Genomic DNA, 25,815 nt, shown 5'->3' on the forward strand with positions numbered 1-25,815 from the left:
TTAGATTTGATATACATCTTCAAACAATTTAAATAACCATCACAATTTTATAAGAAAAACAAAATTGATAATATGGGGTGAAGCGCTTATGGCTAAGTGTCAAACGATCGAAATAATTTCCCGGAGTTCTAGAGATATATTGGATATTAATGAACCGTTTGGTGGAAAACTAGTGGTTCGTGAGGTGATTTGTGTCAATTACTACAAGTAGTTCCAAAATCGACAAAAGCATAGACTGTAAAAGTTAACTTGCCAAAGTTAATACTTTTGGTCTTAAATGAAAAAGATTCAACTTACAAAAAATATAAAGTAAGAACATATCAAGATTCAGTGTCTTTTTGCTTCATGTCGAAAATGAAGAAGAACATCCAATAAAAGATGATTTGGTTCTTCCTGAACACTTGGTTATCAACTCCAATGATAATAGTAGTGCATTTAATAAGATAAATATTTTTATCATTAGATTAAAACGCAAATTGCGCAAATTGCATAATAAAATTAAAAAGATATCTTAACTAGTAGAAGTGATATGTTGATCAACTAAATAAAAGGAGGATTGCAACATTTTATAGTAAAAACAAAATATTTTTCAATTTTTGACTCAGCATAAATGATACCAATAATTACTACTAAGAAGAATATACTTTAATACCAAATGGTCTTCTACCATACATGTTTATTGTCAAGGTTAATATTTTTTTACGTATGTTAGTGTCACCGTATATATATAATAGACTAAGTTAAAATTGATCTTTTATTATATAAGTTGATTTTGAAGAAAAATATGTCCGTCATGCAACTGAAAACTTAAATACGCCGAATAACTTATGTAATAACACACAAATGGTATATAGAAGTTTTCACAATAACGTCTGCAAAAATTATGATACTGGTCAATGTGCTTCTAAGTATAATTTTATCCCGAATTCAACTTTCGTCTTCCGAAACTAAGGAATATCCTTTTAAATTTATGTCAAAATAATTTCTAGTATGTTTATGTTTTGCAAATATATATAATAAATATACAAGGACAAACATCCTAAATATTGAACTATATTTGTCGCAATGTATTCTCTTGCACGAACAACAATATGTTACACTTTCAAGAGGGAAATCAAGAGTTCTGGTTTAGGTAAAGCAACCAAAGCATTAGGAGGAAACATACACAAAAAAAAATATTATTCACAAAGAAGCGTTCGTTAAGATACTATCACATTAAATACTTTTAAACTATAATAATAATTATCTAACACGACAAAATTGCTCATTTGTTTAAGTTTTGATGTTGTCCTATTATTTTAAATTCATGTATTATGCTAATGTAATAATATTTTTCTGCATTTAGATGATTTTCGTATTATTATACATAAAATTACTCTCATTAATTAAATTTTATTCTTATATATAAATAAATATTTAAATCATCACAAATCATTATTAACGTACAACGCAGATTCATAGATACTAATATAATTAAAAGTATAAACTACTTATAGAAAAGAAAAGAAACACATTCGTTTTTATATTTATCTAGCCTAATGATTGATTCTCTTAAAATGAATCAAATTGGATTTTCCAAATATTTACCCTCTTATGGGCAGTCACCTATTCCCTTGGCTAAAACAACCCTAACAAGAAATTCCTGTGACCAAATCAAGACGCAGTCAGAAAAACCCACTTCGAAGATTTAACACACTGATAAAGAAGATGAAATTTAGGGCTCCTCAGAGAATTCCTTGCTTCGGTTATAATGGACGCCTCAATCATCTACATGCACAGCGTTACTATTTTACGAGTACCTTTTTTCGTAAGGTACAAGCCACCGAAGCTCGAGCTTCGCTCAATAGTGGCGGCAGCAGTAGTAGTAACAGCAGCTCTCAGGGTACAACTCTATTTTACTTCGCTGCTTGAAAAACAATCTGTGAATGAGTTGCATTTTATATGAAATGATGCCATCACGAGCGTTGAGAACTTTAATGTATTGTGAAAGTTCAAATTACTTTTGTAATTCTAATTCTATTGATGAACTTTCTGATTTATCTCTGGAAGTTGGTAAAATTGTATCAATTGAATAGTCGAGATGCACACAAGCTTGCTTAGACACTCTGTCAACAAAAAAGGAAGTAAAATAAAATAATTTACAATTCAGATTCTAGGTTTATTGTTCTGGACAATGTGCTAGATAAATTTAAAATGAGATGGTTGAAATGGAGGAGTACTGTGAGAGTCTATGTCATGCCAGGGTACCCACCCAGAGTGAAAGGTAAAATATTGTCAGGTAATGGAGCTTCTGTTACTTTAAAATGTTGTTTGTCAACTCATAGAGTGATGCTTTATAATTTGAGTACACTTCTTGGTCAAATAAACGTTCAGAGGCTGCAAATCAGATTCTGTTGGAAGGTACAGAATCCTAAAATAGTCAAGGGACTATTCTATTTGATGCAGGAAAATTATTACCAATATGAAGTGTTGGGTTAAAGAAACTCTGTGGATTGGAATAAAGTTAGTATACAATATTATCTTGTGCCTTATTCATATAGGCACACAAATTAACACATTAACAAAATAGAGCACAATGACTTATGTGGCAAATTCCAAACTAAATCTAGTGAAAGTGGAGTTGATAGCTGGAGTGAGCTGCGCATACTGGAGGTCTCCTCTTGTTTTTTTTTTCTTTTTTAGATTTTGAATTGACGCTGGTCTTATGTAAGGCTCGTGTCTGATGGTTTTTTTTCATGGTAATCTTTTACCTGCCCAGAATAGCTATTGTGACCTGCTGAAAATTCAATCTGGTTCTTGGTTCCTTAACTTTAAAACTATATATAATGCTCCATCAGATTTTAACTTAATAGTGGTTAATCCAGTTACTTGTTCACCTGTCCCAATATCGGCACAACAGCTGAGATCTGAGGCTACTGGTATGCAGGTAGCAATCTCTTATTGCCTGGTGCAACAGTCGCAACTATAGTTATGCTTGGTCTTCTACATGCCCGACGTCTTTATGATGATCAAAAGGTATTGTTCTAACTCATAAACCTAATGCCGTTTGTGAACTATTGCCTGTTGGGTTTCTCTTTTGGTTTGTGCAAAATCAGATGACATCAAGTTAAGATATTATGTTTTCTCCCATGGAGCATCCTAACCCTCTTTGAGTCGCAGGTTGAAGAGGCAAGAGAAAAAGGAACTTTAGAATTCCGGCCTGATGCAAAGGTAAGAACGCATTTCTATTTCCTATGCAATTAATCTTTCAGCTTGCCACATTATTCTATGCAGTTTTTCATGCTGAACTTATTTGCCTTCTCAATTGTAGGCTACTTTCATGAGATTGCTTCCACTACGCTCCATTTCTAGATTCTGGGGTACCTTGACCAGTGTGGTAAGTCTCTAGCAATTTCAAATAGCAGAAGATTCGTCAAAAGTTCTGGATCAATCTGACTCCATGCAATGCTCAACCAGGAACTTCCGATGTGGCTGCGCCCATATGCATATAAAGGATGGGCTCGGGCATTTCATTCAAGTAAGCAGCCTTTCTAGTTTCTACTTCGTGATGCTCTGACCATTCTTCTTACAATCTTTTTTTTATTTTTTTGATAAGTAAAGATTTTATTATAACTGGTACCAAGATGGTACATAGAAAAAAAGTACACACTACAAGAAAGTATGAAATTTGCCACAAAATTTTTTGTTGCCATATATTGAATATTGTTGCAAAAAGTACTTTTGGCAACAACAGAAAAGTTGTTGCATGTCGTTGCAATAAATGCTGATGGGAAAAGTTTTTGCAACAACAAAAGATGTTGCAAAAAGTTGCCGTAACGCAACAAAGAAAGTTGTTGCAATAAATTATTTTTTGGTCACACAATTGTGGCTTATGAAAATATTTAGCAACAACAATTATTGTTGCGATAAAATATTATTTTTTCGCAACAATATTACTTGTGGCAAAAAAATTGGCGGGAGGGTGGTTAATATTCTGTTATAAAGGCTTTTAGCAACAAGTATTGTTGTGGCCATAAAATCACTTTTTGCCAACAATATTACATTTTTTGTTGTACAACTAACAACAACAAATATGTAGTTGCTACATAAACAATTCACATTTTAAATCTTTTAAAACATCACAAATGTATATATAAAAATTAATATATGATATATATTTGGAAAAGTCAATACACCTGAAGCACAATGTGTTTACATACTTTCAAAACCTACCACTAAAACATATGTTTTTACTTGAAAAAAGAACAAGAACATCTCCAGTGTCATAATTTCTAATCAAATAACAACTCCATAAGTAAATTTTCTTCCGGTAGCTTGTACATCCATGAACCATATTGCCATCTATATTGGTTTACTCATGCTCATCCTACAAAAGAATATAAATTATAGTTATATCTTTTATAAATAAAAACTATAAAGTACACAAGTATGGATCGAAAGAGAGAATAAGACAGAGAAATGAGCAAGAATGAGTGAATCCATTGTCTGGCCGATGGTTATTTAAGAGAATCTTGTTAGGTTAACCACATAGTAGTAGTAGTTGATTCATTTTTACAAGCCTATAACCGATTTAGAAGAGAGGAAAATGTTCTTCAAGCCCACATTGTAATCCGGTATTTACTCTTAAATAAACAAATTTTGACTGAGGATGCTATCCTTTATAGCAACCTTTCTTGACAGATATTACACAATTGTGCTCACCAGTAGAGAAACTATTAGTACCCATAGATGCTCCTTGACTTCATGGCCATGGGTGGGAGTGGGAATGCTATCTTCAGACATATGTTCAGTTTCTAGTAATATACTTCGTCATTAGTTAAGCTTGTCTGCATGTTTTGACTACCCATAAGCTAGTAGACTAGTTAACAGTGGTGGTATTAGACCTTCTTGATGTACACTACTTTGCTAGAATCAGAAAACTGAGAAGCTTCATCGTGAGACCAAAATATAGAAGAAGAGCGCTAACTATGTACTATAGATTTTGCATATCGCCACAAAATCACATTAGATCTGGCTTCTTTATTTTCTTTTACTTTTTTCTCCAAAGTATAAGATATTCTCTGTATATAACTTTAGTCTAGAATCTTTTAAAAGCCCAAGATCAAACAACTTTTCATTTTGATATGATATGACTGAGAACCAAAAGAATTGCAACAGAAAACTATAAAGCCTAAGAACAAGCACATCACCTTTCAAAGGTCCAAGATCAAGCAACTTTTCTTTCTGAATTGAGAAGAATGCAAATATGACAGCGAACAATATCAACCAAGGAATTTACTTTTACAAGAGTTAGACAGAGTTTTCTTACCGTGATGTCATCCATAAGTCTTGAACAACTTGTACCATCCGAACCACTTAAATTAGAAAAAATATTGAAAATTGCAGCAGGAACTCCATTCTGTTAAACATAATAAAACTACATAACTTAATTTGTTGTACAAATCAATGGAAAGGAATGATATAGGAACGAGGAAGAAACAAAGATAGTGCGACAAGAGTAATTTATGGATTCGACTACTTTAATATCTTTGGTTCCATAATCAAAGAGTTTTCTTTTCTCTGTCTCTTTGTTTAATTCTGTTTAAGCAGAGGATGTAGAATCATTCACTATTCAATCATAGGGCATAGAATCATTCGTTGTAACAGTATCACAACACAAGACAATGAAAATGTCAGCCCAGATGAGATCTATTTTACAATTTTATACCATATTTGAGAGAAGCAATGACCCTATAGTTCCAAGGACAAAAACATCAACTGACATTTCGATTGTATCAGCATTGCATAACAACTGCTGCCAGCAGTTATCAAGCTAGACTGAATTCCCAGAATTTTCAAGAGATAAACAAGTAAATAGTACGTAAATAGGCCATGATGCCCATAAATATCATATTGTTAACAGTTCACAGTAACCACTATCACAACCACATGAAAGAAAACCAACAAAATAACACCAAAACCATCTATAGTCATGTATACCAGTTAACTTTTTTTTTGAACCAGACATCATTCAAGATTTCCGCTGTAGAGTGTGGAAATATAGCTTTTTGTACACTTGGTAATGTTTACCTATAAGAAATAAAATGCTGGTCTTATTTACTTTTTTGCAGAAGAGAATAAGAGATTCAGTTAATGAATTAAGATGTGCTACAAGGTATATTTTTGTACACTTAATAATATTGCAAGATGCAGAAACATTAGCAGTACCACCACCATCACCAATTCAAGCCGTAGAGTGAACAGAATACCACAAAAGAGGAAAATGATGCTACCACTTTTACTGTTGTGTAGTTTGAACGAAATATTTTAGGACCAAAAGCAAGTAATTGAAATACCTCATTACTTAGTATATGTGATGCTAGTGCCATCATGCTCTCTTTTAATAGTTTTTGGTCACGCATTAAGGCTTCTCGATTTTTCCGCTCTTCCTCAAGCTTAATCTTTACTTCCTTTAGCTGGCATTCTACACTCTCGTTTACGACGCTCTTCTTCTGCCTCTTTTTGTTGTGCTTGTAGTTTCTCTTGAATTTCTTTCATGGATCTCCTACTTGTTGAATTAACTCCCGAACCTTGGCCACGACAATAACTTGACGTTTCTCCAACAACTTTCACAAATGCAGCATTAATAACTGGGTCCAAATCAGTATCTTCTTCAATTTCTTGAATTTGTTCAGCAATATATTCTTTCACCTTATCCTACAAAAAATTTATATAGGCTTTAACGTTCAATATTTATTTCTACGGACTCACATTCTAGGAATAAGGATAATAGTCTCGCACGTACATGTAACTCAGCAGATGCATCATTAACCCAATGTCCATTCTTCATGTGAGTCAATTCCTAAAGTTTCTGCAAGTTTGCCTCAAGCACAATTCTTGTATCTCTCTACCAAAATAAATCAAATTATGTTATAAAATTAAAAATAACCAAAATTCGTCAAAATAAAGATATATGTTACATGTTCAAAATAGTTTAGAGGAATACGAATCCAACCTTTCAATGTAATACATCCATCGAAATTGAACGGGACCACCCAACTTTGCCTCCATTGCCAAATGAATTGCCAAATGAACCATAACATCAAAGAACGTTGGCAAAAACACACGTTCTAATTTACAAATTGTCACCCGTATACTTTTATCTAGTTGATCTAACTTCTCCACATACAACTCTTTAGCGCACAAATCGCTAAAGAATAATGACAGTTCAACTAATGGATCACATGCATCCTTTGGCAAAATCCCTTTGATGATAAGTGGAAAAATGCGTTGAAAAAAAACATGGTGGTCATGACTTTTAAGTTCGAAAATTCTTGCTTCCTTAACATTGACACAACGACTAATGTTAGAAGCATAAGCATCGGGAAACTTGACTTCTTTAATGAGCTGACAAAATTGAATCTTCTCAGTTTTAGACATTGTATAGCTTGCTGGAGGAAGTATGTACTTATTACCACTTTTTATTGGATGAAGGTTTTTTTTTATTTTCATCTCTTGTAAGTCCAACCGAGATTTTAATGTGTCCTTTGTTTTTCCTTCAATATCTAATAACGTTCCTATCACACTTTCACTGATATTTTTTTCTATATGCATTACATCCAAATTATGTCTCAACAATAAAGTCCTCCAATATGGGAGTTCAAAGAATATACTTCTTTTCTTCCAATTGTCATATCTTATTGTATCTCGTTTTCTTTTTCTTGTGATGCCGTCAACTAACATTTGTGAGGATGTATTAAGTTGTGCAAGCACATCATCTCCACTCAAAGCTTGTGGTGCAAGTCTTTCTTCCTTTGTGTTATCAAAAGAACTTTTATTTCGACGATAGAGATGATTTATTTCCAAGAACCTACGATGACCCATATAGCATTGCTTGCGACCGTATTTCAAGTAAATAGAACAAGTATGCATATGACAAACCGGACAAGCTAATTTACCTCTAGTGCTCCAACCGGACAAAATACCATAAGCTGGAAAGTCATTAATTGTCCACAATAAAGAAGCACGTAAGAAAAAATTTTGTTTCATAAAAGCATCATAAGTCTCAATTCCACTCTCCCATAAGGTTTTCAAATCATCTACCAAAGGTTGGAGATACACATCAATATCCATACCAGGGCCTTTTGGTCCAGGAATAAGCAAAGACAACAAAAGATTTGATTGTTTCATGCATAGCCATGGGGGAGATTATATGGGATCAACACTATCGGCCACATACTATAAGCATTACTCATTGAACCAAAAGGATTAAAGCCATCTGAAGCAAGCCCAAGCCTTACATTACGCGGATCTGAAGCAAAACTTGGATATTTTTCATCAAAATTTTTCCACGCCAAGGAGTCAGCTGGATGTCGTAAAACTCCATCATCGACTTTCTTATTTTTATGCCATCTCATATCTTCAGCGGTACGTTTTGTCATAAACAATTGTTGTAATCTTGGTATGATAGGAAAATATCTAAGAATCTTTCTAGAAATTCCTTTATTTCTCTTATTCGAATTTTCTGAAGCAACCTCTTCATCAGTATGTTCTCCTTTTCTTACCATCCATCTTTTCTCACCACATTTAGGGCATTGCTCAAGATCCGCATATTCCTTTCTATATAAAATGCAATTATTAACACATGCATCTATCTTCACATAATCTAAACCCAAACCTTTAATTATCTTTTGAACTTCATGGATAGAATTCGGGAGCATATTTCCTTTGGGTAAAACATCACTCAATAGTTTCAATAAAGAGTCAAATGAGGTATTACTCCAGCCATGTCGACACTTCATTTGAAAAAGACGCATTACAAACGAGAGTTTGGAGAACTTTTCACAATCAGGATATAACTTTTGCTCTGCATCTTTTAATAATCTATAGAAAATTTTAGCTTCTGTATTAGGCTCTTCAGAACTAGACTCACTGTTCTTATCAAACTCATGACTATGAGTGGGAATACCACGATACAAGTCATGCAACATTTCAAAAGTGGAAGCATCATCATTTCCTATATCTGAATCTGTACCAACATTTGTTCCATCATCTGAAGATGAATCCGACTCACCATGATAAATCCACCTATCATATGTTGAATCTATTCCCCGTCTAAGTAAATCTGTCTTTACTTCTTCTCGCGTTTTCCAAAGAACATTGTTACACCTAATACACGGACATTGGATTCTTACACCAACATTAGGATTAGAAAATGCGAAGTTTAAAAATTGTTCTACACCATTCAAGTATTGAGGTATCGCCCTATTCTTAATGAATATCCAGCTCTTATCCATCATGTACTTGCCTACAATAAAATATAAAAGTAAAACTATATGATTGTCTTTCTCTCTATTTTTTATTATCTGTTGTATCGGAAAAAAATAGATTAGAGAATTACTTAGAAACATAAGGCTTTGAGTTGAACTAAAAAGCCAAATAATTAGAATTAGTGGACAAAATTAGGCAAACAAAAGTTCCACTTTGAGCTATGCATATTAGGCAAACAAAATTTTTACTTTGAGACTCTTGTTTATTGTGGGAATCACGGAAGTATTAATGTCTAGACAGAGTATGTGCCCTTCTTAAAAAATCGCATAGGAGCACCAATGTGATTCGATTCAGCTATGGTTGGACAATTTTTCTCTTTCACACTTTCTCAGGAATTAACAGAGTGCAAGGGAATGAAATACTTATTTTCTAAAAAATTTCTTTTCTCAAAAAATAGAATAATATAAATACTTAGTAAAACAATGCATTTTTCCAAAGTTGAAAGCATCTACAATTGCAAATCACTCATACTACAACCAGTGTAACTAGAAATACTCCACGCTTTTGATGAGTAATCCAGAATTTACTTTACGTCGGATTCAATAATAGCAATATACAACAACAACAACAATAACAAACCTAGTGTATTCCCACAAGTCGGGTTTGGGAGGGTAGTGTGTATGCAGACCTTACCCCTACCTTCAATAGGTAGAGAGGTTGTTTCCGATAGACCCTCGTCTAAGGATAGAATGAGAAATAATATATTAAATATTCTAAAGTCCAAATAAAGAAATCTACAATTTTTTATTAAAACTTCACAAGATGTTAGTACTAAATGAAGGACACTTTAAATGGATACATATATAGTGGCTTCAATATTCCACCTTACTGTTTTGATGAAATTTTTGAAATTAACTTTCAGAGTATTTTGGGTAGAAAAGAAAGGGTAGAACCATTCGTGGAATACATATATCTATTGAAGATTAGTAATCACCTGCCAAATTATTGAACGATTGTGATATCCAGCAACCATGACATAATCAACATAGATGAATAGCAATAGACATGAATAAAATATTCAAGAACAAAAAATTAGACAGGGGACATAAAGAAAACTTATGAACCAGACCAACACCAGAAATAACATCAAGTAATTGATAAACTTCTCACAAAATTAGTATTAAAACTTGAAGTGTAAATCTATTGACCTTCAATATAATCTATTAACTTCGAGAAAATATTGTTTCACATTCATATGAAAGGCAACATAAAAGATCCATAATTCATATGAAAGGCAACAGAAAAGATCCATAATGCTACACGTAACAACAGAAAAGATCCATTCATGTAAAGAACAAGAAATTGGACAATGCTAAAAGAAAAACTTTATGAAAAGTTTCTTTTTGAAAACGGTATTTTCATTATTCGGTGAACCAACAATCGATAAAGCAATTTGAATAGGGTTCTCACCGATTCTTTTCCGATCAGCAGTAATACGACGCAGCAAGGAGGATGAAGCAGAGAAGGAGCTCGTTCAAGAATAGCAGATAAAAAAAATCCTAGCCAGATTGGTTACTAGAGAGTGCGCTAAAAATTTGAGAAAAGTTATTAAAAGGGGAAAAGTTTGCCGCGTTTAATTTTGGCGGAAAACTAGAAAGTTTTAGGCCACAACCCACAACCCACGAACCTTCTTGATAAAATATTATGTATTGCCAACAAAAAGATTTTGTTGTTGCAAATTCTGTTTATATTTTAAGTTTATATATTATCTTAAAAGTTCTATTTTTTGCAACAACTAAAATCAGTTGTTGCCATTTATTAAATTCGGCAACAATACCATAATTGTTGCTAGAATATTTTTAAAATTTAAATTTTATTATCTGAATCATAGAATATGGCAACAAAATTAATACGGTTGCCAACAATAAAAATTTGTAGCAAAAAAGTTTATTCTATAGCAACAAATTTGTGGAATTGTTGCCATTTATCCATTTTTGCCAACAATATTTCAGTTGTTGCTAAAACATTGTTGTAAATTCCATATTTTCTTGTAGTGACAGGACCAGACTACAACTCTTACTTAATTCATACTACATATTTTCTCCTAACAAGTGCAAAAATCCAAATACTGGTCCATCTCATCTAAAGAACTGCTATAACACCAGAAATACAAGTTTTTAATACATTTGTTTTTGACTCTGGCAATCTGCAGCCATTTCGCTCCAGCCATAATGTCCACGTTATGCAGTTGGGAATATTTTTTCATATTAGCTTTAAGCTCCTTTTTACTCTTTGGGATTGCCACATTTCCAGCAAGCTACTAATCTTCTGAGTATGCCCATTACGTTCAAGAAAAATTCCCAGCATTATCTTGAAAATTTGCAATGCCAGAAGAGATGCTCAACTGTTTCCTCCTCTGAGTTGCAAAAATAACATCTACTGCACAGAGAAAACCCTCTCCTCTGTAACTTATGCTGGGTTTGGCAGGCATCCCTAGCTGCTAGCCAACCAAAAAAAGCTGCTTTCATAGGTGCTTTAGTTCTCCAAATCATCTTCCAAGGCCAGTTTAGAGTTCCCTGACTAGTTTGTTGTTGCAACATTTTGTAACAATTATTCACTGTGAATATATTATCCCTGCTGCCGATCCAAATTAGCCTATCTGTTTTGTGCTGATCTATTGAACATGAATTCAGAAGTTGATGCAGTTCACAGAAACTATCCACTTCCCAGTCGTTCAGATTTCTTCTGAACATTCCATCCTAATTCTGCTTTAAAACCTGCAACATAGGCCTCTTTATTTAACACACAGTTAAATAGATCTGGAAATCTGCTTTTGAAGCTCTCATTACCACACCAAATATCCAGCCAAAATTTTATCCTACCACCATTTTCCAACTCCAAACTGGTATGCTGTAAAAATTCGTCCCACCAGCCACCAATCATTTTCCAAATCCCGCCACAACTTCTCAGTTGAGAAGGAATTTGTTTCCACCCAATCTTTGCACCATAAATGGCATCTATTATTTTCTGCCAAACTCCCTCACCCTCTCTACTATATCTCCATACCCATTTAAATAGTAAGCTTTTATTGTGCAATTTCAGATTCCTCACTCCTAGTCCACCTCTCTTTTTATCTTCAATAACCATTTGCCATTTAACCAGATGTGACTTCTACTTGTCTGAGCTTCCATCCCACAAAAAGTTCCTTCTTATAGAATCTAATTTCTTTTCTACTTATTTAGGCATACTGAATAAGGACATGGTGTATGTGGGTATCCCATCCAAGACACTATTTATTAGAGTCAGCCTGCCCCCAAAAGATAAGTATTGCTTCTTCCATGGAGTAAGTTTATTGCTGCACCTTTCAATGGCACCTTGCCAAATGTTTTTATCCTTTCTCTTTGCCCCTAAAGGTAACCCCAAATTGACAGTAGGGAAATTTTCTACTTTACAGCCCATAATCTCATCATCATTTATACTAAAAATGCTACTTTTAGCCAAATTGACTTTTAATCCACTGACTGCCTCAAAACATAGTAGCACCCTTCTAAAATACAGGATTTGTACTCTCTCTCCTTCACAAAACAGGAGAGAGTCATCATCATAGAGGATATGAGTAAGTATCATCCCTTCCTGATCATTCTTGCCTATTCTGAGACCTCTAATCCATCCCAGAGCTTCTGCTTAACTCAGCGAACTACTAAAGATTTCCATTACCAAGACAAATAAATGGGGTGAAAGGGGATCTTCTTGCCTGATACCTCTGTGAGAACTGAAAAAGCCTTGTGGATTTCCATTAATTAAAACGGAAAATTTCACCAATGAAATGCAAAATCTTATCCACTTCGACCATTTTTCACCAAAATTCATCAGTTTGAACAATTTCAATAAGCAATCTCAATTGACATGATCATAAGCCTTCTCTAAATCAAGCTTACAAGCTACTCCTTTTTTCTTTCTCCTCAACTGATTATCCAAACTTTCATAGCTTCTTCTTACAATCTCGATGCTTTAGATTTTCATTGTTATTCTATGACACATTGAGAATGTCAAGATAAGCTTTTGATGATGGCAGTATTTAGAGAACTCCATTTTTGAATCCAGACTTGGAAGAAGTAGCTTTGCCTTTGGAAGAATATGCATCTTTAGGGGAGTTCTTTGTCAGAAGATTGAAAGAGGGTACCAGGCCTATTGATTGCAATCCATGTTGTCTGGTAACTGGTAACCAGCTTCCTAGTTATCTCTTGGTTCTCTTGGTGTTTCTAAATATTGCAGATTATCAAATATTCTGACCTTTTTGAGTTGGTTTATATGGCTGTAGGTTAGTCCAGTTGATGGTACTGTTCTCCAATTTGGGGAGTTGAAAAAAGCTGGGGCTATGATTGAGCAAGTCAAAGGATTCTCTTATTCTGCTTCTTCACTTCTTGGTGCCAGCTCCCTTCTTCCCATGGCTGTGGTTGATGACAATAAAAATGAAGATGGTGGGCAAGAGGGTTCTACGGATGATGCAAATCAAAAGTCTTGGTGGAGAGTTTCATTGGCTTCTCCCAAAGTCCGAGATCCTGCACCAGCATGGTAATCACATGAATGTTAAACTGTGTGCTGTGAGGATATCTATAATATACTACAACATGTTAACACCTTAGGTATATTATGAAAATGTCTGTTACCCTCAATTAATCATCTCTTTGATGCATAGTGGTTGTTGGCAGAATAGGCCAACTAGGCTATTTTGAATATAAAAAATTGCCAAGGCACTTTTTGATCTTCTCTAGGAACCTTCTTCCATCTCCTTATTTTCCACCACCAAAAAAAGCTCTATGTCCAGTTCTTTAAAACTGTATATTTTAATTCTTAAACCATTCTGGACGACATACGTATTTTTATGGGAATGAGCATCTATACTCCTAGACAAATTATATCTAGTTAGCAGGTGCCTAACATGTAGTACTCGATCACCAGGTGAACCTTTTATCTTTTTATTTCCTTATGTTTTCCACTTTTTGTTAGCGCTTGGTAATAATTTCTTGGTGATAAAGGAGAGAATGCTACTTAATTTGAAACTGAAAGTTGACTTATTGCAGTCCATTGAAAGGTCTCTTTTACTGTGTGATTTACTTGAGACCTGGAGATTATCATCGCATACACTCACCAGTTGATTGGAATGTTCTTGGTCGTCGACATTTCTCTGGTAAGTCTTCACGTTTGCATCCATTGGTTAAAAAGAGTTCATCCACAATATTAAGCTTGCAGTTTGCGTCGTTTTCTATTTGTCCTATCTTTCTGATCACTTCACCTCGCGCCCTTTACCCCACCCTGCCCAAAAAAGTCATGTTTCAATGATATAGAAAGGATACACCGGTCTTGCAGAAAGGATCTTTTGGGTACCATAATTCATTGATACTGAACAACCTAGGAAAAGTTGTCAGCCTATATAGACAACTACTTATACCAAGAAAGCCAGGTATCAAATCCCTGTAGTTTGAGCCCTTTTTTCCCCCAGTTCCTGTACATGGAATGATTACCAGTGAGTAAACTAGTCTGGGGAAAGATGAGCCCTACCCACTATCCTTTCCCCCAAAAAAGGGGTCTAGAAAACTGTGGCTGATTTGTTCTTTTACCTTGTCAGCCACACTCTCGTTTAGTCGATATTGATAGTCCGGTATATCTATATTTGTGTCTTCAACACATGAGGGTTGGTTACTGGTATTCTCTGTTTTCATGCATATTCTAACCGTATTTGATATGATAATGAAACGAATTATGTGACTGAAACTAACATAGAGGACATTAGTATAATGACCATCATGTTTGTATACAATCAGATACTTGTACCCCATAGGAAAATGTATTAACATATCAATTTGCAAAACTTAAGGCCACTCAGCGTGGTTGAGTCACCTGTTAAGGAATTATGGGACTTGTTAGGGAGATTGTCCAATTGGCTAAATTCTATTTTTAGATTCATTCAAGAGACCTCTTAAGGACTCGGAGCCTTGGAGCAACAATAAAGTTGTTTCCTTCTGACCTATAGGTCACGGGTTCGAGCCATAGAAGTAGCCATTAATGCTTGCATTAGGTAGGTTCTTTACATCACACCTCTTGGGGTTCGGTCCTTCCCCGGACCCTGTGTGACGCGGGATGCCTTGTGCACCGGACTGACCTTTTGTTTTTCTACCGGTGGTTAATTTATTCCATTCATTTGTTTGATAGGTCGTCTCTTTCCCATGAATGAACGAGCTACCAGGACAATAAGAAATCTTTACGTGGAGAATGAAAGGGTAAAATCTGATTAACTATGCTGTAGATGCATTCAATTCCCTGTTTTTTTCTTGATCTTTTTGAGATGGTGACTTCTCCGAAAGAGGTTATAAAGTAGTTATTGCTGTTGTTATTTGCACCAGAAGCAAGTTATGCATAAATTTTTAGTCTCATGGAATGTTATGATTGAACCTGCCATGTATGTCCCTCTTTATGGAGAACTTGGTGAGCCAGTTGAAATTTTACATCTGTTAAGTTTGAAGGTTGGTTTTGTCCCTATTGTATTATCTTGAGCATATAGGGTCCTTTAAGTTTTCTAGAACTAAGCACTCTTAGTTCAATGGGCGGAACATCCAAATGGGGCCACTAAAACTAACAGAAATCATGTGTTTTTCATGTGACTAGAGTAAAAAGCAATTCCCATATTTTTTTCCTCCGAGTCACCAAAAAAAAAAAAGCCCAGACAAGAGGATCACCACAAAATCGAAGGAAAAAGTCTGCCAGCAACTAAAATAACCGTGGTTGGGATAGAATGAAATTGGGAAAAAAGACCCAATTGCGTTTTGTTTTCAAAACAAATGACATTTTCCATTGCTTTTAAATAATTCATTTGGGAATACAGTAAGACCAAAGGAGTCCATTGCATCAAGATTGATTGGGCCTGCTACTTATTCTAAAATAAAGGAATATATGTGCTCAAGGTATAATAAGGACGATAGTAGTCCCACGTGTGACCTAGTGGTCTATGAAGTAGCTGCAAACCTTGGAATTCAAGGTTCAAATCCCGTAGAGAAGTCCTCCTAATAGAAAGTTTTTACTTGTTTGTTCCTTTCAAATGTCAATGTTATTGTTTTCAGTTACATATTCCTAGTTCCTCGCATATCCTCTGATTTCTTTTTTCTTCTGATTATTCTTGCTCATTCTCTCTGTGACCAATGTCTAACAAAATGATGTGTATTCTCCCTTTTGTGATTTCTGCCTATTATCAGATTGTGCTCGAAGGTAAATGGCAAGAAGGTTTTATGGCAATGGCAGCCATAGGTGCAACAAATATTGGCTCCATTGAGGTAAGCTATGATGCTTGTCCCTTGGCGGAACACTTAATTATGTATGTTTGAAGTGTGTCAGTTATCTGTTTGTATACAAGTATTCATTTTTTTCTCTGTAAATATATTTTTAGGACTCCCCACTGGAGCTTTTTCATTATCAAGTTACTCAATCTTATTAAGTTAAACTGAGCAAGGGGGGTTTTAATCAAAAACTAAACTTCCTTTTTCCGCGTGTGTGTGTGTGTTAATATTTCATTTATTACTTGTGCAGAAACTTATCATCAGTCTTTTAGGCTTTTGCACTGTAGGTACATCTGGATGGGTGCCTTAGTGATGATATTGCATTATGAATCATGAGATTTGAGATTTATTCCTCCACACTAATAATGACCTGAAGAATTTCTATAAGCAAGCTGTGACATTCGAGTGCATTGTCATGGCTATGATTTTTTCAACAAGGATCATGGCTATGAAATTCTACAATATAAACTAGCTAGGACAAAAATTTCCGGAGCTTAATATAATATATAAATAGAAAGAGAAACTGGAGTTGGATGACCAAGACAACAGAGAGGCATCAGCTTTTGATTGTCATACAGTGTCATCGACTTTACCATTAGAAACCCCGGTAGTAACCAGGCTAGTGAAGCATAACTGACACCGTTGCATATAATTAACTATTGCTGTCAATACGGGCTAGCCCGGCCCAGCTTAGCCCAGCCCACACGGGCTTTGGCATTTTACGGACTGGGATGGGCCGGCCCATCATTTTTAAAATTATTGTTCATATTTTTTAATTTTTTAGTTTTAACCTAAAATGCAATATATGTATATATACACCGATACACGTGTACCCATACCAATGAATATATAGTTTTAAAAAGCATAGATATTATCAAATAATGTTTGTGAGTTATAAATAAAAAAAGGTGCAAGTATTGAAAATAATGAATATTAATCTCATTTAGCTATCTCTAAAAACTTGATAATTGACAGTATAAAGTCCAACATGACTAATATTAATTTAATTTTTTGCAACAAATAACTTAACTTAAAAACATATAAGGAGTTGTCATTTTTTGGAATAAATGTAAACTGATAATATTTATAACAACTAAAATATTAGTTTTAAATACTAAACTTTTCATACCCAAACCATCATAGCTGGAATTGAAATTATCCAAAACTTTATAACATAATAAATGAAACTTAAATATTTTTGTTAAGACTAAACTAAAAACATAAAAAGTATTTTCAAACAAAAAATTCAAAATATCAAAAATAAGAAAGAAAGAATGAGGAGAACTAATTTCAAATAATGAACAAAATATTCTATGTCAAACAACAACAGATTTAAAACTAAGAGAAAGTCAAAGGATTACTATTTCTATGGTGCCTATAGGTTTGTGGGTTCAAACGATAGATAGATAGGATAGTACTCTTTAACATTGTTACTTGCTAATGATCTCCTCCACAATATAATTTATGCAAACCGCTTTATTCCTGCAAATTCCAAATGTGCAACCATAAAAAGATTACGTGTTAAGTTTAAATTTAATCTCTTACTCATCAAAATAAAACATGTTGTCGCCCCAAATTTAACAAAGAAATCATCCATAAAACAACAAAAAGAAGCAAAAATAAAAAAAGTTGGGTCTTAAATATAGTAAATTTCTAACTCATATTTTCTAACTTATCAACACAGAATTGTATAGCAATTTGCTTTCTGGATCTTGCACTTGATTATCTTCATGTGTTTTTCCACACGCTTCGATGTTTCATAAATATGAGAAAATAGGCGACAAAGAATTGTCATTTGAATCGCTTTTTGAAGAGTTCCTCCTTGATTGTTGTTCCTTCTCAAGGACGAACAAAATTTATTGTTGAATCCTAATATTATTAGATGTCCAACGAAGGAACAAATAATTATTGAATAACTTGAATGCGAAGCTTTTCTAATTTTCTTACCAAAAAATATAAAAAAAATTCCGTGATTTTAGGTGACTTTAAAACCCTAAATATTATGGAAATAATAATATGACTATTTTGTCTGGTGTGAAATATATATTTTAAAGGGTAAAAGAGACGAACGACATTTCGCTAAGGGCCTTCGTGCTTTTAATATAGTGTGTGTGTCTCTCTCTCTCTATATATATACTACATGGTTGTTGTAGGTTAGCATTGTATACATATTTGATTTGTCCAAATTATTCCTGCTATTGCTTTTAAGTTCCTTGATATGTCATAGGTAATTATGTCGTTTTACCAAAACAAAATTAAAAAAAGTTGCAGACAACTCCTTGTCATCATCTAGAAGTCCCTAGTAGCGCACTGCAACTTCAGCTATCTCTTGGAAGAGAAGAGTGACTGAATAAGAAAAACCAAAGACATTTATTTTTCTGGATCTCTCAAAAATTCGTCGAAAAAGAAAAAAACTGTAGCAATTATTCAAGATGGTAGATGCCTAGATGGAGAAGCATTCTTTCTGGGTTATCTTCATATTTTTTATGCATTTTAGAAAAAAGTTACGCTGTGGAGTATCAACCTTGCAACAGAGCAATCAATTAAAGATGCTCATTCTAACAAAACGAAATTCAATTTGAAGTCTAGAACTGATCAACCTTGAAGCCTTAGTTCTGTGATTAATAGTCAAATCTGATCTTCATATTTCAAACGTTTTGCGATATCAAAATTTGAGGAGTATGAAAAATTGGGGGAATTTAGGTGAAATTCATGGAAGATTTAAATTACGCTTACAAAAATGATGTTGAAAGTAGAAGACGAAGCTCAGATTTTTCTTCTACTTCATCTTTGCAAATATCCATGACTCCATTTCCACGATATGTTCTTCGTATGGATAGATTGAGAAGAGAAGGGAGGTGAAGGGATTACGGGAAAGAATTCTGGAAAGTTGGGGTTTATTTTTGGGAAATGTAGAGATGAAATTTGGAATTCTGTAAAATGACAAGGATGTCCTTAAGTTTGATGTAGTGGCGGTAAATAACGAGGGATAATTCGGGCAAATCAAATATGTATACAATGATAACCTACTACAACTATGTAGTAGGTTATATATATATATATATATATATATATATATATATATATATATATATATAACCGTACTTGTTGGATAGAAAGCTTTTGCAAAACTTAATAACTTCTGGCATTGTTCCTATAGATTACTATAAAACACAAAAAAGGAGGACAAAATTTCATTCATTAAAAGTCAATATTCAAAACAAACTACTCAAAAATATTTTCAAGGTGCTCATGGCATATGGGCCACGGGCGTACTTGGGCCAGGTTTAAAAGCCTCGTTTTTGAATTGGCTCCAAAAATCTTAGCCCAACACCATTAAATTATGGACAGGGTTGGGCCGGCCCAACGGGTCAAACCCATATCGACGGCTCTATAATTAATCAACCAAGAGATAATAAGGAGTGTGGACAACTCATATAAGAAATCTCAATTACTAGCTCATTGAAGACGGACCCCCTGATAGTGTGGATGAAGTACGCGATGATACCCATTTGCAGATCCCTCTGTGGCCTTCACCTGGTTCTATTTGACTCAAAACTGTTTTCTGATGTTTCAGCTTTTCATTGAACCAACTCTGCGAACAAATAGGCCATGGAAGAAGATGCTACATCCAGAACCTCCTGAAGAACAGGTATACGAACCCAAAGGCACTGGTGTTTTCCTGAAGAAAGGAGATGAGGTACGATCCTGAAATTTGATGATAGTTTGGAAGAGAAAAATGCATGCTAAACTTTAGTTATTGTGGCATCTTTTGAGCATGCAAAATATCATATGATAAATTATATTACTTGGCCAGTTGATGTGGGTGTACAAGAAATAAATCCTATTTTGCAATGAACTGCAAAATTTATTCGTTCTTTTTTTACCTATGGTTTGTACTTTTCCTTAATACACCTGGTATTGGCGTATTGCATGGATTTGCAGTTTGGGTTTTAGGCTTGTAATGCAGATATTACCAAACTAGACTAATGGTCTCCTCTCCTTTTCTTTCCCCCTTTTTAATAAAGTTCCGTATTTTATATATATATTACAAACTAGAAGAAACAGTTCATTCTAAGTAGTGCTATTGTGGCTCTAGCCAAGAAATTGCTTTTGAAGCGCTCATCATAGTTTGCAATATGTTTATATGTTCATGGATATTCGGGAATACCAGAATAGTTTTGCTATTCTGCGTGTAATAATGTCAACATCTTATGGACAAAATAATAGTATGTAAATGTTGTGCAATTACTTTCTCCCTTTTTTGATTCGGTGAGCTTTGAAAAACAATAGACCAATTGAGTAATTCTCTATTTAATACATGCTCAACTTTGACCGTTGAACTATGCAGCTAGCAGCCTTCAACATGGGTTCAACAGTGGTTCTGGTCTTCCAAGCTCCGATATCAGAACCTTCTGCAGATAAAAGCATGTCAGCAGAATTCAGGTTTTGTATTAAAAAGGGAGACCGAGTTCGCATGGGAGAGGCCCTGGGCAGGTGGCATGATCCCTAGTTACAATGTCTCAATTATAAAATTACGGGTGGTAAATTTGTATTATAGAAAAGCCTTCTAGGGAAATGCTTTCGCACACCCCTTCCCCCCCCCCCCCAAGTCCAAGAAAATCATATTACAAAATTTTGTTTTAGGTAGAGTACAGATCTGAAAAGGTCTTCGTTACAATATTAAGAGGTTACTCCATTTTAAGGGTCGTATCAGTGGGAGCTCAGGTTATCTTTTGCTCGGAAGCTATTAGTAAATTTAATGTCTTTTGGGATGATGACACTGAGATACGCTTGCGGAAACACAGATTTCCCCCATCTTTTGGGGGGAGTGAAGTTTAATGTTTTTCATGAAGTGTGGAAAAATGTTTCCTTAAAAGACATGTTTTCTGGAGAAGCGGTTTCTTTTCCAGAGGAGAGTTATTCTCACAAAATACTTGTAAATCTTCAAAAAACTACGGGTGTGTTTGCCTGTTTGGTATGAAGAAAAATATCTTCCGGAAAATGTTTTCCAATTTTTCCTTGTTTTGTTGGCTTAAATGTTCTAGAAAATATTTTTCTTTGTGAACTTATTTTTCTCCAATTGAAGAAATATTTTCCCTATCAAGAAGAAACAAATTTTCACTCACCAACTAAATATGACATTTTCCTCCCTACTAAACACTCTTTAGTAGCATTGAAATCTTTTTTGTACCAAAAGTCTTTTCAGAGTACTATTTCAGAAGAAGTTCCCAATACTTGTCCAAAGTTTTTGTAATGAAGGGAGCATAATCGTGACAAGCAAAGGAAAACTGCATTCTTTAGAGGGGATATTTGTTTTAAGAACAAAAAATATATCATTTTCTTTTGTTCCAAGTCCTTGCGTATTTTTTTTTTTTTTTTTTGTAATATTCGTTCCTTCGTATATTTCGAGCTTCAATCACTTTATGGTTCTTTGTAGGGGTGTACATAGATCGGGTGGGTTTGGATATTGCAATTACCAAACCAAATTAATTGTCTCAGGTTATTAAATCTAAAGACCAATAAAACTCAGGGTTTTCAATCTCAAATTTTCTCGAATTTTCGGGTTATTCGGATTTTTTGAGATTTTTTGGTAAAATCTTCGTAGCACAAAACATATAACTTGTGCTCAAAATATTTCTTTAATCCTAATAAGATACAACTATATAAGGTATTTTCCAAGAAAATAATACAAAATATAAGATGTGTCATGGCATTATCCTAAAATATTCAACAATAATGATAATAAAATTATGTAATATAAATATTCCTAGAGCTGTCAAAACGGGTTAGCCCAACCCAAGCCTCATGGACTTTTAAATTTAGTGGGCTAGGGTGGGCCGACCCTCCATCTATATGGGCCTTAGAATGGCCAGCCCAACCCAGGTCTAAGAGGGTCGGGGGCTAGGGCGGGCCGACCCTTCAATATTTTTAGAAAGAAAATATTTCTCCAAATTTTTAGATATTTTTTCGTGACATAATCTCTTAATCATATGAATGACTTCTGTTTATTTAGAGTGTATAAGAATCTTGATATTTGACAAAGAATCTCGTAATTGAAATATAAATTCTCTAAATCTCTAGCTCTTTTTTTTTTTAACATTACATAAATATTTTTTTAGTACTTTTCTTTCACTTTCCTTAGGTTCAGGAATTGCTTCAATAAGTTTATACGTTAAGGTTTTTTAATTTAGGTTTAACACTATTTGTTGATTTCATCATTATAGTCCATAAAAATTTTAAAATTCATGAAATTTACTAGTGTTGTCAATTTTCTTTGGGTATTAAAACTTGACCTTTTTCTATGCTGAAGAGCAATTTAATAATTAATAATATATTAGAGTAACCAAACTGATCATTGGCCAGCTAAAGTAATATTTCTTTTGAATTTTTTTTATTGGTCACTTAAAACTTTCCTAGTTTATTGTTAATTAAGCAAAAGAAAAACTAATCTTGTCATACTACATGCATATCAAAAATATAAATTCTAGTTGATATAGAAGGGTAAATGAGCAATCTAAGGTTGGAAATGGGGATTATAGTTAATATCTTTTTAGTTTTTACTTTTTTAAATATTTAAATTTGAATTTAATTAATTTTTGACCCACGGGCCGGCCCAGGCCCAGCCTCAAGGGCCAGTGGGCTGACTTGGGCCGGGCTTATAAGCCTCAGTTTTAAATGGGCTAAAAAAATCCCAACCCAGCCCTACCCAAGTAGCGGGCTGGCCTCACAGACCAAGCCCATTTTGACTGCTTTAAATATTGCTAATCAAAAGGCCATAATAAAAATAAACATAATCTAAAAGTACTAAATCATGCTAAAATAAGTGGACTAATAAGGGAGTATTAACTACATGACTAAATGCTAAAGAAAAAATAAAAATAGGTTATGCATTTTTATCTAAATTATTGCAAAACAAAAAAAATATTCAATACATTACCGTTCATAGTATTACATTGAATGTCTTTTGTTAGCATTAGTATTGATTTGATTTTGGTTTGCTTTTGTTAACATTATTTAAGTTATTAATATTAATGGCCATAAAACTTATTGGAATATTCAAAAATTCTAAGTCAAACCTTGAAATAATACCTTAAACGATAAAATTATGAAAAACATTAAGAAATATTTATAAATTACATCACAATAAGTATATTTATATATTAAATATATCTAAAATTTCTATATATGTAATATCGGGTTGGTTTGGTTTCGGTTTGACTTTCTTTAATTAAAATCAAATCAAATCAATTATGGTCGGGTTTTTTTTCTACACCAAACCAAATCAAATCAAATCATAATCGATTTTTTTTAGGTTTGACTCGAATTATCGAATTGGTGCGATTTGTCGGTTTCCCTTGTATACCCCCTAGTTCTTTGTATTCTGGCTTTGCTGTAAATAGTAGCTAACCTTCTTCCTAACAGAACTTGTTGATGCTTGGGAAAATTTTATAGAATCGAGTAAATTACATATTGTCACCGCATCGAGCTGCTTTTAAATTCATATTACAGCCATATAGGCTTGATTCATTTTGCAAAATTTCCAGGATATTGACAACGTTAACTTAATAATATCTTGCAATATTAAAGCTATCATGATTAGGGGTATACATAGACCAAATTGGTTCGATTTTTATCAAGACGAAGTCAAACCAACTATATCGATTTGGATTGGTTCGATTTTGTCGGGTTTTCGACATTTTCGGGTTTTTTTGTTTGTTATATGAATATTATTTTAATTTTACTTCGTCAAATTTTTGATAAGTAAATATATGTGTTAATAAAAATTAATTCTTTTTTTTTACAAACATATGATCTATGAGTACAATATTCTTAGTAAAAAAATGTTTTAAAGATTTTGTGTTTAATATTAAATTTTTAAAGCTTTATCTGTTGATATTATTTATTCGGAAGTATTAATCTGATGTGTCATTTTGCTAAATGTGTATTTTATTTATTAAATTAACGAGTATGGCATAACTGATAAATCAATGGGCTTTGATTTTTTAATTTTCATTAAACTTATTTCATTAAGCATGATTAAGAACGTGGACTTGAGAATTGTTCACGGTAATGTTAATGACAAATTTAATATTACTACTTATATATCTTGAAAATTAATATTAAGAAAAAAAAAATTAAATGTACGAATATATTATAAAAATAATAAATAAAATAATTAAATTATTTTAATTATAAGTAAAATACCTGGATAAAATTATATTATATAGCATATAATATAAAAGGTATTATATAAATGGTAGAATTTATAATGTCAAAGGCATAATACACTTTTCAGGTGAAAGGTTTGTAAAATCAGAAAAAGTGACTTTTGGATAATGAACACAAAGTTGAATGACTTTTACGTAACAAAAGAAAGGAAGGTGACTTTTGGGTTATGAACACAACGTTGAATGGCCACTCATGAAATTTACTCTTTTAAATTTATCCTTTCTACAAGGAGATATGTCAAAATTTTCCATCACAAAGTTCATATTTGTCACACTTCAAATTCAAATGAAGCAGTCAAGAATAGTTGGTGCCGTAGGGGTGTGCATAATATCGATCGAACCGAAAAAATCGGTTAAACTGAAAATTTTAAATTTTCGGTTTATTAGGTTGGTTTGTAGTTTATAGTTTTAAAAAGTTTGATGCTCCGTTCGGTGAACGGTTTTAACGGTTCGATTTTCGGTTAAATCGAAAAACCGAAGTTTTCTACCAATCTCTCTCTCTCTCTCTCTCTCTATATATATATATATATATATATATATATATATATATATAAAAGAGAGCCAAAGAATGCTGACATGACACCTCTCTTTAGCCTAGAAATTTATTTATCTTTTTTCTTATTTTGCTGCCTTTTTTTGCTTCTTGGGTTTTGAAACAACCACTAGAAAGAGAATAAAAAAAGAAGAAAAAATGCCGATTCAAATCTCAAATATCAACGGTGCATTAAAAGACACAATTAAGAAGGATCACACAACCTTTATTTTGGGGAAGTTTAACAATTAGTCAAAACCCAAGCGTCACCTTCATTAATACTCTCAATTACACTCCCTCGTCTTTCTCTCAAGTATTTTTCTCATTAATTTTTCTCTCCCCGAATTACTTTTCTTGCGGATCTGTCGAACTTGAAGTGAGTTTATTTTTCGTTATAGGTACTGCGTCTTTCTCTCCCCGAATGACTTTTCTTGCTGATCTGTCAAACTTGATATGAGTTTGTTTTTTGTTA

At 33.5% G+C, this 25,815-nt stretch overlaps 1 protein-coding gene across 1 annotated transcript; it reads left to right on the top strand.

Moving 5' to 3' along the window:
* Nucleotides 1–1,571: 1,571 nt before the first annotated feature.
* Nucleotides 1,572–21,429, top strand: LOC104211085 (phosphatidylserine decarboxylase proenzyme 1, mitochondrial). Its single transcript, XM_070147602.1, has 12 exons — nt 1,572–1,882; nt 2,927–3,015; nt 3,160–3,210; nt 3,311–3,376; nt 3,457–3,517; nt 13,354–13,463; nt 13,571–13,824; nt 14,334–14,440; nt 15,463–15,530; nt 16,500–16,577; nt 20,158–20,280; nt 20,932–21,429. Exons 1-12 carry the CDS (start codon nt 1,708–1,710, stop codon nt 21,091–21,093), a joined length of 1,344 nt encoding a protein of 447 aa, XP_070003703.1. The 5' UTR covers nt 1,572–1,707; the 3' UTR covers nt 21,094–21,429.
* Nucleotides 21,430–25,815: the final 4,386 nt, after the last annotated feature.

The sequence above is a fragment of the Nicotiana sylvestris genome, chromosome 6, assembly GCF_000393655.2.
Source record: "Nicotiana sylvestris chromosome 6, ASM39365v2, whole genome shotgun sequence".
NCBI lineage: Eukaryota > Viridiplantae > Streptophyta > Magnoliopsida > Solanales > Solanaceae > Nicotiana > Nicotiana sylvestris.